This window comes from Oncorhynchus mykiss, chromosome 2 (assembly GCF_057628025.1).
Source record: "Oncorhynchus mykiss isolate SJ-2025 chromosome 2, ASM5762802v1, whole genome shotgun sequence".
Classification (NCBI taxonomy): domain Eukaryota; kingdom Metazoa; phylum Chordata; class Actinopteri; order Salmoniformes; family Salmonidae; genus Oncorhynchus; species Oncorhynchus mykiss.
Window position 1 is genome coordinate 65,538,807 of NC_143023.1, and position 14,841 is coordinate 65,553,647.

Genomic DNA, 14,841 nt, shown 5'->3' on the forward strand with positions numbered 1-14,841 from the left:
AGCGATTTCCCCCGCCATCGACAAAACACAAAATTCTGGAATTTCTCGTGGAAGAATGGTTTCGCATCCTTCCGATAGAGTTCCAGACACACTGTTCTGGTTCGTGGTGGCCCAACACCCTAAGAAACTTTACATAGTTTTCTTTAATTGGGCAGTTACCTGTATGTACTTGTTGGCAGGGATCAGGAGAAAGTGACTAGTAGCTGGAGAAATAATAATTATAGTGAACAATATGGCAGGAGGATAAGCAATGGGTGTGTGAGTATGTGAGTCTGCAACAGTGTCAGTGTAGGTGTGTGTGAGTGGGTAGCTATTGTGTATCTGTTTAAAAGTCCCATTGCTTGGGGTTAGAAGCTTTCTCAGAGCCTGTTGGTCTAGACGGAGGCAGAGAGAACAGTCTATGGCAGGGGTGGCTGGAGTCTTTGGCAATTTTTCTGGCCTTCCTCAGACTCCACCTGGTGTGTATGTCCTGAATGGCTGGGAGCTCGCTCCCAGTGATGTGCTGAGCCGTCCGCAACCCCCTCTATGAGGGCGTTGCAGTTGCCATACCAGGCAGTGATGTAGCCAGTCAAGATGCTCTCAATGGTGCTTCTGTAGAAGTTTTCAAGGGTTTAAGGGGCCATGCCAAATCTCTTCAGCCTCCTGAGGGCAAAGAGGCGCTGTCCATGTTAAGTTATCAGTGATGAGGACGCCCCCATCCCATCAATGTGGATAGGGGTGTGCACGATCAGTTCCTTGGTCTTGCTGACGTTGAGGTGGAGATGTAGTCCTGGCACCACATCAGGCCTACTACCGTTGTGTCGTCATCAAACGTGATGATGGAGTTGGAGCCGTGCATGGCCACACGGTCGTGGGTGAACAGGGAGTACAGGACAGAACTAAGTACACACCCCTGGGGGGCCACGTGTGAGGGTCAGCGTGTCAGATGTGTTGTTGCCTACCCTCACCACCTGTGGGCGCCCATCAAGAAGTCCAGGACCCAGTTGCAGTGGGAGGTGATCAGTCCCAGGATCCTGAGATTGGTGACGAGCTTGGGGAGGACTATGGTGCATGTTGAACGCAGAGCTGTAGTCAATTAACAGCATTCTCACATACACACAGCATACACACAGCATTCTCAGGAGGCTGGTAGAGGGTCAGCTTTGGGTTAAGCTGGATGGATGGAGAGCTTATAGTATCTCCAAATAGCATTTACTAGGGCTTAGTTTGTGGAAGTATCTCCTAATGGATGAAGACTGGCTTTCACTTTCTGATTGGACTGACGAAATACACGGAACAAAAATATAAACACAACATGTAAAGTGTTGCTCCCATGTTGCATGAGCTTAAATTCAAATCAAATCAAAATCAAATCAAATTTTATTTGTCACATACACATGGTTAGCAGATGTTAATGCGAGTGTAGCGAAATGCTTGTGCTTCTAGTTCCGACAATGCAGTAATAACCAACAAGTAATCTAACTAACAATTCCAAAACTACTGTCTTGTACACAGTGTAAGGGGATAAAGAATATGTACATAAGGATATATGAATGAGTGATGGTACAGAGCAGCATAGGCAAGATACAGTAGATGGTATCGAGTACAGTATATACATATGAGATGAGTATGTAAACAAAGTGGCATAGTTAAAGTGGCTCGTATTACATAAGGATACAGTCGATGACTAAAGATCAAGGGTTTAATGAATTAAAGATCCCACAAATGTTCCATGTGCACAAAAAAGCTTATTTCTCTCAAATGTTGTGCACAAATTGGTTTATATCCCTGTTAGTGAGCATTTCTCCTTTGCCAAGATAATCCATCCACCTGACAGCTGTGGCATATCCAGAAGTGGAATAAACAGCATGATCATTACACAGGTACACCTTGTTTTGATGGAGCATGCAAAAGGCAAGATGACTACAGGACTGTTCACCAGAACTGTTGCCAGAGAATTAAATGTTAATTTCTCAACCATAAGCCACCTCCAACGTTGTTTTAGAGAATTTGGTAGTATGTTCAAACGGCCTTCCAACCTCAGAAGATGTGTATGGTGTTGTGTGATCGAGCCGTTTGTTGATGTCAACACTGTGAACAGAGTGCCCCATGGTGGCGGTGGGGTTATGGTATGGGCATGCATAAGTTACGAACAACGAAAACAATTGAGTTACCGTGACGAGATCCTGAGGCCCATTGGCGTGCCATTCATCCGCCGCCATCGAAAGATCTGTACGCAATTCTTAGAAGCTGAAAATGTCCCAGTTCTGCATACTCACCAGTCACCCATTGAGCGTGTTTGTGATACTCTGAATCTAAATGCATGACAACGTGTTCCAATTCCTGCCAATATCGAGCAACTTCACAAAGCCATTGAAGAGGAGTGGGACAACATTCTACAGGCCACAATGAACAGCCTGATCAACTCTATGCGAAGGAGATGTGTTGCACTGCATGAGGCAAATGGTGGTGACACCAGATACTGACTGGTTTTCTGATCTACGCCCCTACCTTTTTTTTTAAGGTATCTGTGACCAACAGATGCATATCTGTATTCCCAGTCATGTGAAATCCACAGATTAGGACCTAATGAATTCATTTCAATTGACTGATTTCCTTATATGAACTGTAACTTAGTAAAATCTTTGAATTGCTGCATGTTGCGTTTATAATTTTTTTCAGAATAAAAGACTATGGTAACATTGCGGTATATATCACATTGTGTTTCTTTTGAAGTAAATATTTAGAGTATTTATTTAGTGATAAACGAGGGTTGGACTACATACAGTGCCTTGCGAAAGTATTCGGCCCCCTTGAACTTTGCGACCTTTTGCCACATTTCAGGCTTCTTGTTCTTCATGATGCTCTCTGCGCTTTTAACGGACCTCTGAGACTATCACAGTGCAGGTGCATTTATACGGAGACTTGATTACACACAGGTGGATTGTATTTATCATCATTAGTTATTTAGGTCAACATTGGATCATTCAGAGATCCTCACTGAACTTCTGGAGAGAGTTTGCTGCACTGAAAGTAAAGGGGCTGAATAATTTTGCACGCCCAATTTTTCATTTCTTGATTTGTTAAAAAAGTTTGAAATATCCAATAAATGTCGTTCCACTTCACTTTTGTGTCCCACTTGTTGTTGATTCTTCACAAAAAAATAAAGTTTTATATATTTATGTTTGAAGCCTGAAATGTGGCAAAAGGTCGCAAAGTTCAAGGGGGCCGAATACTTTCGCAAGGCACTGTAGATGGTTGCTCTTGGAGATCATACATGGATATGGAAATGTGAATGGCGTCATGGCTATATAAACAGTGCATCCCTCTTTCAGACCATGTGTGCATTTGTTTGTATGTACGTGTGTATGTCAAATCAAATCGAATGATATTTGTCACGTGCTTCGTAAACAACAGGTGTAGACTAACAGTGAAAAACGTACATACGGGTCCTTCCTAACAATGCAGAGAGATAGATAAATAATATGTGTGTGTGTGTACTTGCCTGCCTGTCTGTCTGTTTGTCAGTGTTTGTGTGTGGTTGACAGAGGGAGATAAATAGAAAGTGTAACTAGGCCATAAGCTTTCATAACAGAATATCTGTGTGTGATCTGCCTGTTTATTCATTTAGTTCTCTACTCCTGTGTTGGGCCATGGAGGCCTGACCTACTCCTGGAGGGATGTGTTGGGCCATGGAGGCCTGGCCTACTCCTGGAGGGATGTGTTGGGCCATGTAGGCCTGGCCTACTCCTAGAGGGATGTGTTGGGCTATGGAGGCCTGGCCTACTCTTAGAGGGATGTGTTGGGCCATGGAGGCCTGGCCTACTCTTAGAGGGACGTGTTGGGCCATGTAGGCCTGGCCTACTCCTAGAGGGATGTGTGAGAAAGGCATTATGAGAGGAAGAGCGAGAGAAAGCAAGCGAGAGAGAGAGAAGAGGGAGGGAGGGAGCGATTTCCGCATTATGCCAACAGTGTTGGCGGACAGCCGGAAAGAGACCAGGAAGGCTGAACTGGAGGCTGGCCCACGCACACGCACACGCACACGCACACACACACACAATTTGCAGCCAACAAATGTTCAAACATCCATGCTTACAGCACTCTTCCAAGAGCTCCAAAGTCTTTACCACTTTTGTGTTTTCGTGTCTGTGTTTGTACACATACTTACAGTGCCTTCAGAAAGTATTCATACCCCTTGACTTTTTCACATTTTGTTGTGTGTCCGGATAAAAAATATACTTAATCAATTTTGAATTCAGGCTGTAACACAACAAAATGTGGAATAAGTCAAGGGGTATAAATACTTTCTAAGTATCTACGTAAGGCACACTGACTACAGCTAAGTATCACTGACTACAGCTAAGTATCACTGACTACAGCTAAGTATCTACACAGGGCACACTGACTACAGCTAAGTATCTACATAAGGCACACTGACTACAGCTAAGTATCTACACAGGGCACACTGACTACAGCTAAGTATCTACACAGGGCACACTGACTATAGCTAAGTATCTACACAGGGCACACTGACTACAGCTAAGTATCTACACAGGGCACACACTAAGTACGTATCTGCAGTGCATTTGGTAAGCATTCAGACCCCTTGACTTTTTCCACATTTTGTTACGTTACAGCTTTATTCTTAAATGGCATCCCCACAGCATGATGCTGCCACCACCTTGCTTCACTGTAGGGATGGTGCCAGGTTTCATCCAGACGTGACGCTTAGCATTCAGGCCAAAGAGTTCATTCTTGGTTTCATCACACCAGAATCTTATTTCTCATGGTCTGAGAGTCCTTTAGGTGCCTTTTGGCAAACTCCAAGCGGGCTGTCATGTGTCTTTTACTGAGGAGTGGCTTCTGTCTGGCCACTCTACCATACAGGCCTGATTGGTGGAGTGCTGCAGAGATGGTTGTCCTTCTGGAAGGTTCTTCCATCTCAACAGAGGAACTCTAGAGTGACCATCGGGTTCTTGGTCACCTCCCTGACCAAGTCTCTTCTCCCCCGATTGCTCAGTTTGGCCTGGGCAGCCGGCTCTAGGAAGAGTCTTGGTGGTTCCAAACTTCTTCAGTTTAAGAATGATGGAGGCCACTGTGTTCTTGGGGAACTTCAATGCTGCAGAATTGTTTTGGTACCCTTCCCCAGATCTGTGCCTCGACACATTCCTGTCTCTGAGCTCTACGGACAATTCCTTCGACCTTATGGCTTGGTTTTTATCTCTGACATGGCACTGTCAACTGTGGGACCCTATACAGACAGAGGTGTGCCTTTCCAAATCATGTCCAATCAATTGAATTTACCACAGGTGGACTCCAAGTTGTAGAAATATCTCAAGGATGATCAATGGAAACAGGATGTACCTGAGCTAAATTTTGAGTCTCATAGTAAAGGGTCTGAATACTTATGTACATAAGGTATTTATGTTTCTTATTTTTTTATACAGTTCCAGTCAAAGGTTTGGACACACCTCATTCAATGTTTTTTTCTTTATTTTTCAAATTTTAATAATAATAGTAAAATAATAATTTTAATGTAATAGTGAAGACATCAAAACTATGAAATAAGACATATGGCGTTCTCCCAACCAGCTTCATGAGGTAGTCACCTGGAATGCATTTCAATGAACAGGTGTGCCTTGTTAAAAGCTCATTTGTGGAATTTCTTTCCTTCTTAATGTGTTTGAGCCAATCAGTTGTGTTGTGACAAGATAGGGGTGGTATACAGAAGATAGTCCTATAAGGTAAAGAACAGCTCAAATAAGCAAAGATAAACAACAGTCCATCATGATTTTAAGACATGAAGGTCAGTCAATATGGAAGATTTCAAGAACATTTAAAGTTTTTTCAAGTGCAGTCACAAAAACCATCAAGCAGCTGGTTGAGAATGCCAAGAGTGTGCAAAGCTGTCATCAAGGCAAAGGGTGGCTGCTTTGAAGAATCTCAAATATAAAATATATTTAGATTTGTTTTGACACTTTTTTTGCTTACTACATGATTCCATGTGTTATTTCATAGCTTTGATGTCTTCACTTTTATTCTACAATGTAGAATATAGTAAAAAAAAAAAGAAAAAGAACAGTGTGTCCAAAGTTATGACTGGTACTGTAACCTTTCGCTTTGTCATTAAGGATTAATGTGTCTAGATTGAGGAGGAAAAATATTTATTTCATCAATTTTAGAATAAGGCTGTAACGTAACAAAACGTGGAAAAAGTAAAGGGGTCAGAATACTTTCCAAAGGCACTGTAGGTCCTCACTACAGCAGGAGATTGCTCAGTGTGTCACTGTTGTAGACTGGAGGGAGAGGAGAGGAGAAGAACTGGGGTAAAATAATGAGCTCAGAGCTGTATGAAGGTTCAGTAGGAACCCCAAATAAGACCCATACAGCCCAGCATTTTTGTGCAGTTGTCTGGGGAAGGACAGAGAAATGTTTTTATTTTGTATACAGGAACAATAGCAGTCACTGCTTTACTTTGCAGCTGTGCTAAATACAGTAAGGAGAACGTCGGGAGCATATGTCTGTCTGTCTGTGAGAAGAGAGGACAGGGGAGCACATTTCGAGGAACAGTGTGTGAGAAGAGAGCTTGACCTCAGCCATTCTATGCTAAAAATTGGAATTGCCTGTAGAACAATTCTCTGGTGCATGCAGTACTCAGGCTAACCCAGATATGAGGGAAGGTATTTTCCTGGTAGAACACCAAGATAAAAGTTACTGTAAGAGGTAAGATACCAAGCACTAATGCATACTCAAATAATAATATAGACAATATAGACAATATTTTGGACAACAACAAATTCTCCCTCACACACACACACAAACAAACAAACACTCACAAACAGGGGCAAAGGGAGACCAAAGTAACAGTAGACAGAAACAGATGTTCATTAGATGTGTTAAATAAGCTTATCAGAGTCCCTGTGTCTTGTAGGTCATGTTTAAAACAGAATCCTGTCCTACACACATGTGCTGCTGATGAGGCACTGATACCGGAAACAAGCATGAATCATCTCTGGCTCCGCTTAAGTCCATCTTGATGCAACTTATTAAAAAGAGGCAGCTTACATGTGTCATCCTGAGGATTAGTGAGACTCTTTGTGTTCCAAATGGCACCAATTTCACCATGGGGCTCTGGTGAAACTTAATGTACTATATAGGGAATAGGGTGCTATTTGGGATGGAGCCTCTCACGCCTTGCCGTGTCTTCGCTATGCCTTAGTCAGGCCATTCTAGGTTATTGAAGATTGTAAGCATGGCCCCTTTTACAGTAACAGCAGCTTTTCTCAACACAAATCCACTGAGTGTAAAAAAAAATATGAACACCTGCTCTTTCCATGACCAAGTGAATCCAGGTGAAAGCTATGATCCCTTATTGATGTGAAAATCCACTTCAATCAGTATAGATTAAGGGGAGGAGACAGGTTAAAGAAGGAATTTTAAGCCTTGAGACAATTGAGACTTGAATGGCAGGGGCTGATTCCTCACTGTTCCCATTATCATTGCAACTCCACGAGGATTAGCTCTTGGAGTTAGTAGTTACTACTCCACGAGGAGTAGCTCAAGAAGAAGCACATTAAGGTCCTTGAGTGGTCTAGCCAGTCTCCAGACCTTAAACCCATAGAAAATCTGTGGAGGGAGCTGAAGGTTCGAGTTGCCAAACGTCAGCCTCGAAACCTTAATGACTTGGAGAAGATCTGCAAAGAGGAGTGGGACAAAATCCCTCCTGAGATGTGTGCAAACCTGGTGGCCAACTACAAGAAACGTCTGACCTCTGTGATTGCCACCAAGGGTTTTGCCACCAAGTACTAAGTCATGTTTTGCAGAGGGGTCAAATACTTATTTTCCTCATTAAAATGCAAATCATTAACATTTTTGACATGTGTTTTCCTGGATTTTTTTCTCACTGTTCAAATACACCTACCATTAAAATTATAGACGGATAATTTCTTTGTCAGTGGGCAAACGTACAAAATCAGCAGGGGATCAAATACTTTTCCCCCTCACTGTATGCTCCCTGCTTTTGTTTTGCCGATTAGCTGAACAATCTGTGTTCTTCAGGTCACTGTACCAATCTTTCACCCAAGGCTCAGACTTTCCAGAAAGCAGGCAAGGCCAGCAATACAGGCGGCTTGATGAAAGGCGCCCTGTTAACCAGCTATACATTTGATACCAATTGGTATTAAATGCCCTCACCTTTTCATCCCTCTTCATGAAACTAATCTCAGGCAGAGTGTCACGTGTGCTCCCTCTTCGGCCTCTAGGTCACCAGGCTGCTCGTTATGGCGCACACCTGTCACCAGCGTTACGCGCATAATTACACTCACCTGGACTCCATCACCTCCTTGATTACCTGCCCTTTCTATGTCAATCCCTTTGGTTTCTTCCCCAGTCATCATTGTTTCTGTTCCAGTGTCATGTCTGTGCGCTGTTTGTGGTTCTTCTTTTGTATTTAGATGCGACTAGATCCCGATTCTCAGCGCACATGGTTACACAGAGGTCGACCCTCGGTTTTAATTCACACCTTTACTGTGTACCCCTGAGAATGAAAGGGGTTCTTCAACAACATTTGTAGTAGTGTTGGTGGTGAAAACTGCACACTCGAGCTGGTAGCTACTGCTACTTGCTACTGATGTTAGCAAGGCAAATTGAAATGAATTGCACTAACTGGACACAAAAATAAAGTTCTAAAACCAAGAAAACTATTTATAATCTACCTCCACTGTCTCCTGTAATTTTAAGAAACTAATTTGAATTGAATAATATCCCAAAAATGCTCAACTATCACTATCCAATAATTTCCCCAACTCACCAAGCTTCTCAACACATAGAACCCCCCCATAATGATCTGTGGCACAACCCCAATACAACATACTAGGTTCATTCTCTGATCCTAATCCTATGATTGGATGGACGACATGTTAGTTCACACTGCATAAGCATTGATTGGTTGGAGGTCGTCCTCTGGAAGTGGTCATAATTACCATGTAGAGGACCAGTCAAAAGTTTGGACACACCTACTCATTCAAGGGTTTTGCTTTATTTTTACTATTTTCTACATTGTAGAATAATAGTAAAGACATCAAAAGTATGAAATAACACATGGAATCGTGTAGTATCCAAAAAAGTGTTAAACAAATCAAAATGTACTTTATAGTTGTAACGTATACGCTGGAAGTTGGAAAGCAAGTGCAGTTAAATAATGAACAGAACATGGACCAATACAAGAACCACGAGAAACACATAGTCAATCCTGCCTGGGGAATGGAACTAAGGAAGTGACAGATATAGGGGAGGTAATCAGTGAAGTGATGGAGTCCAGGTGTGTCTCATGATGTGACACAGGTGTGCGTAATGATGGTTGCCAGGGCCGGTGGTTAGTAAACCGAATGCTGGAGGGGAGGAGCGGGACTAGACGTGACAATATTTTTGATTCTTCAAAGCAGCCACCCTTTGCCTTGATGACAGTTTTTCACACTTTTAGCATTCTCTCAACTTGGACTCATCACATTTGGACTCATCAGACCAAAGGACAGATTTCCACCGGTCTAATGTTCATTGCTCATGTTTCTTGTCCCAAGCAAGTCTCTTCTTCTTATTGGTGTCCTTTCGTAGTGGTTTCTTTGCAGCAATTTGACAATGAAGGCCAGTTTCTGAGGCTGATAACTCTAATGAACTTATCCTCTGCAGCAGAGGTAACTCTGGGTCTTCCTTTCCTGTGGCGTTCCTCATGAGAGCCACTTTCATCATAGCGCTTGATGGTTTTTCCGACTGCACTTGAAGAATCTTTAAAAGTTCTTGAAATGTTCCGTATTGACCTTCATGTCTTGAAGTAGTGATGTTGTTTCTCTTTGCTTATTTGAGCTGTTCTTGCCATCATATGGACTTGGTATTTTACCAAATATATACCACTCCTACCTTGTCACAACACAATTGATTGGCTCAAACGCATTAAGAAGGAAAGAAATTCCACAAATTAACTTTTAACAAGGCACACCTATTAATTGAAATGCATTCCAGGTGACTACCTCATGAAGCTGGTTGAGAGAATGCCAAGAGTGTGCAAAGCTGTCATCAAGGCAAAGGGTGGCTACTTTGATGAATCTCAAATATAAAATAGATTTTGATTTGTTTAACACTTTTTTGGTTACTACATGATTCCATGTGTTATTTCATAGTTTTAGTAAAAAATAAATAAAGTAAAAATAAAGAAAAACCCATGAATAATTAGGTGTGTCCAAACTTTTGACTGGTACTGTAGGTCTTTGGAAGGGGATGAGGCCTACGAGCCTCCCAGGTTTTGTATTGAAGTCAATGTACCCAGAGGAGGACAGAAGCTAGCTGTCCTCTGGCTACACCATGGTGCTACCCGAAAGAGTGCTGTTGAAGTTACTATAGACATTCATTACAAAACAGTTTGTTTTAATCAATTATTTGGTGACATATGAAAATATTTAGTATAGTTTTATCAAAAACACTTTTAGTGTTTCACTTTTTCTTTTTATGAAATTTCACTGAGGAGGATGGTCCTCCCCTTCCTCCTCTGAGGAGCCTCCACTGGTAAAGAGAGATCCTTGATGAAAACCTGCTCTGGAGCTCTCAGGATCTCACACTGGGGCGAAGGTTCACCTTCAAACAGGACAATGACCCTAAGCACACGCCAAGACAACGCAGGAGTGGCTTCGTGGACAAGTCTGAATGTTCTTGAGTGGCCCAGCCAGAGCCCGGAATTGAACCTGATCGAACATCTCTAGAGAGACCTGAAAATAGCTGTGCAGTGACGCTCCCCATCCAACCTGACAGAGCTTGAGAGGATCTGTAGAGAAGAATGGGAGAAACTCCCCAAATACAGGTGTGCCAAACTCATCGCGTCATACCCAAGAAGACTCAAGGCTGTAATCACTGCCAAAGATGCTTCAACAAAGTACTGAGTAAAGGGTCTGAATACTTATGTAAATGTGATATTTTTTAATATATTTTTTTATAAATGTGCAAACATTTCTAAAAACCTGCTTTTGCTTTGTCGTTATGGGGTATTGTGTATAGATTGATGAGGGGAAAGAACTATTTAATCATTTTTAGAATAAGGCTGTAACGTAACAAAATGTGGAAAAAGTAAAGGGGTCTGAATACTTTCCGAATACACTGTAAATAGACAGAAAATCAGTACACCCCAACCCAGTACCACAGTAAATATAGATCAGATCAATATTTGCCTTACACGCCATCCCTACTGTGTGTGTGTGAGTGAGAGAGAGAGAGAGAACCCTTACCATTAATTCCCTAAAGTATGTACATTGTATATAATTTACAAGTAATACATAATGTAACCATCATCCATGAACATTTAGTTATTTATTAACCTTTCTTTTTCTTTTTGTAATCTTAGTTTTCTTTAATTAAATGTATCGACTGACGATTACACAATACAACAGCAGTAGTGTTGTACCTGTATACATGATTATATGTACTATTATTATTATTACTAGTGAAATTAACTGTAACCTCATTGCATTGTACTGTATTTACTGAAATACTGTACCACTATACTGCTTTGGCAATATCTACAAATTGTATTTCATGTCACTAAAGAAATCTGAATTCGAATTTGAGAACACCACAGAGCCCCACGACAGCAACACAATTAGACCCAACCAAATCAAAAAGATAATTACTTGACACGTTGGAAAGAATTTACCACAAAACAGAGCAAACTAGAATGCTATTGGGCCCTAAACAGAGAGTACACAGTGGCAGATTACCTGACCACTTTGACTGACCCAAAATTAAGGAAATCTTTGGCTATGTACAGATGCAGTGAGCATAGCCTTCCTATTGAAAAAGGCCACCGAAGGCAGACCTGGCTCTCAAGACGAGACAGGCTATGTGCACACTGCCCACAAAATTAGGTGGAAACCTCCTGCCAAATGTATGACCATATTAGAGACACATATTTCCTTCTGATTACACAGACCCACAAAGAATTTGAAAACAAATCCAATTTTGAAAGACTCCCATTTTTGTTTGGTGAAATACCAAGGTGTGCCATCACAGCAGCAAGATTTGTGACCTGTTGCCACAAGAAAAGAGTAACCAGTGAAGAACAAATACCACTGTAAATACAATTTATATTTATGTTTATTTATTTTCCCTTCGTACTTGAACTATTTTCACATCATTACAACACTGTATATATACATAATATGACATTTGAAATGTCTTTATTCTTTTGGAACTTTTCTAAGTGTAATGTTTTCTGTTAATTATTATTGTTTATTTCACTTTTGTTTATTATCTATTTCTAAACATATGTTTCCCATGCCAATAAAGCCCTTACATTGACATTGAAATTGAAATTGAATTGAATTGAGAGAGCGATGATCACTGCATTATGTCTGAATCATGAAACTCTAAATGAACTCATGCAGTGCTCTGGGGCATTGTAACACTGAATGGAAGATTCCTATCCTCCTTCACGCTGCCTCCCTTCCCTTTCTCTCTCATTCTCTCTCTCTCGCTCTCTCTCCCTTTCTCTCTCTCTCGCTATTTCTCAATATTTCGTTCCTGCAGTTGCTAGGACAACGGTCCAGGAGAGGGCTAGTTCCCAGTGTAGAGCAGGAAATGGAGCTCTATCTCACCTCAGCTGCCTCCTCACCCCCATCCTGACCACACCCCTCTCCAACACCCACTAATGTGTCCCTACCAAACACACCAAGCCAGCCAACACTTTCGACACATGGCTAACTAAACCTAATAAACAGAAAAATGTACAGACTATTAGTCACGCTATAACTCATACATTATCTCTCTCGCTCACACACACTGACACAGACACACACAGTGCTGTGAGTTCTCTGACATGTCCGGCATGGCTCTATTGCCAGGGTGAAGAGAGCCAGAAGCAAAAAGAAACAGAGGCAAAAAAAAATCAATAACCATCGACATGCAATACTGCACCAAGACAGTTCCTGCACAAACAAGGAGGAAAGAGGGAAATAGAAAAGGAAAGAGACTGAATAGAGGGTGGAGAGAGAGAGAGAGGGAGAGACAGAGAGAGAGAGACAGAGCGAGAGAGAGACAGAGCGAGAGAGAGACTCTGAAGAATGGTAAAAGCAAAACGCCTTCATGTCGGCATTATGTCATGCGAGCTTAAACAGAACTATCCATTTGAAGGGATTGTAAGTGCACATTATCATCAGGCCTCTATTCTTTTATAAGACCACAGTAGCATGACAGGGAAAGATGAAAGCCTGGGGCTGTCTGTCTGTCTTCGTATGTACTGTACACTCAGTAGGCTATCTCACCAGACTGCAGAGAGGAATCTGAGTCTAACGTGGGATTGAAGGTAGGTAACGAATATGGCAGAGATCAATGAGAGCGCAGCCAGATGAAAACACAGAGGAGACAGTGATTATGTCTGGGAATACAGGGTGGGCTCATTGTTTCTGCAGGTGCATTATTTATTAGGCTATCCCAGCTGGTCAGCCTCTTACTACTTAGAGGGCCTGACCTCAAACAGAGTGGCTCTTAGGAAAAGGGAAATTGGCCATCTATTATATTTTAAGCACAACAAAAAAGCTGTACTTTCCAATGCACTTACAGAACAATCACAGTCAGTCATATCAACATTCCCCGTTTAGTTGCTGTCTTGAATTTATTTCAATTTTTTTATTAATATGATTATTACCCCCCTCCCCCCTAGGACGGCCCATGCACGGGGAAAGGCGGAGGCGGCCATGGGAGCCAGCCAGAAGGCCCAGGAGGAGTGTCGCCTCGCCAGGGTCACCGCCAAAGGGTTCTCCCCCTCCTTCCAGCACCGCGAAAACGGTGAGTGTGCCACCACTCACTGCCGGGATCACCATCCCCATGGCAACCATCAATACAATACACCAGAAGCACCAGTTTTGAAGACACACAGTCGTCTTTTCAGAACCACAAATGCCAATGCACTAATGCTATTAGTCTATTTGACACTTACAGTGCGTCACTTTATGTTATCAACTCGAAATGCTGAGAGAAAATACCGTATCAAAGGGAGGAAACCACCTCATTGTCACATATGTCTCCTGAACATGTAACTAATGGAGAGAGGAACATGTAACTAATGGAGAGAGGAACATGTAACTAATGGAGAGAGGAACATGTAACTAATGGAGAGAGGAACATGTAACTAATGGAGAGAAGAACATGTAACTAATGGAGAGAGGAACATGTAACTAATGGAGAGAGGAACATGTAACTAATGGAAAGGAACATGTAACTAATGGAGATAGATAGGAGACAATGACAAAGTAAATCAGGTGTCAGTGTCAGGCGTGTGGTTGCTGTAGAGTATGTGCTTGGGCCCAATGGGACCGGTTACCCACAGTGCAGTGCAGGCCATGAGTGATGGAGGCAGCAACAGAAAGCTGGAGGGAGGTCAACATTGACCTTTCCAACAAGCCCACGCAAGGCAGGCTGACTGACACACACACACAAACAAACACACACAATCATACACACACACTTCCTGACATATACTGTCCCTAGCATGTTTTTTTTTGTCCACGTACCTGACGATACCTTGATAGCAGTTTTTAATGTCATGACATTATAAAGAATCACAGTCACAGATTCCCTATAAGGCTGGGTTTATCCTCAGAGCCATGGCAGCAGATTGTCCCAACCGCTCTGAAAAATAGTTCATTTCAACAAGCTGCTATGGGTGAAGAAATCGTAAGGTTACTATACTGCATAACCCCGGTTCACTGATATTATGAGTGAGATATCTCACAAGAGGGATTCACCAGAATCTCAGAAGCTCGAAGAACCAATCACGCACATCTGTCGGAGACAGACATGTTGAGTGTCAAAAAGTGACAGTGG

The 14,841-nt window shown here is 42.2% G+C and overlaps 1 protein-coding gene across 2 annotated transcripts in view; it reads left to right on the top strand.

The window, feature by feature from the left end:
* Positions 1 to 14,841, top strand: part of jph3b (junctophilin 3b) — a 46,057-nt gene that overhangs the window by 22,066 nt on the left and 9,150 nt on the right. For both annotated transcript variants that reach the window (XM_021568438.3, XM_021568445.3), the window contains exon 3: positions 13,679 to 13,803. In XM_021568438.3, coding sequence (XP_021424113.3) covers positions 13,679 to 13,803 — 125 coding nt within the window. The remainder of the gene's footprint in view (positions 1 to 13,678; positions 13,804 to 14,841) is intronic.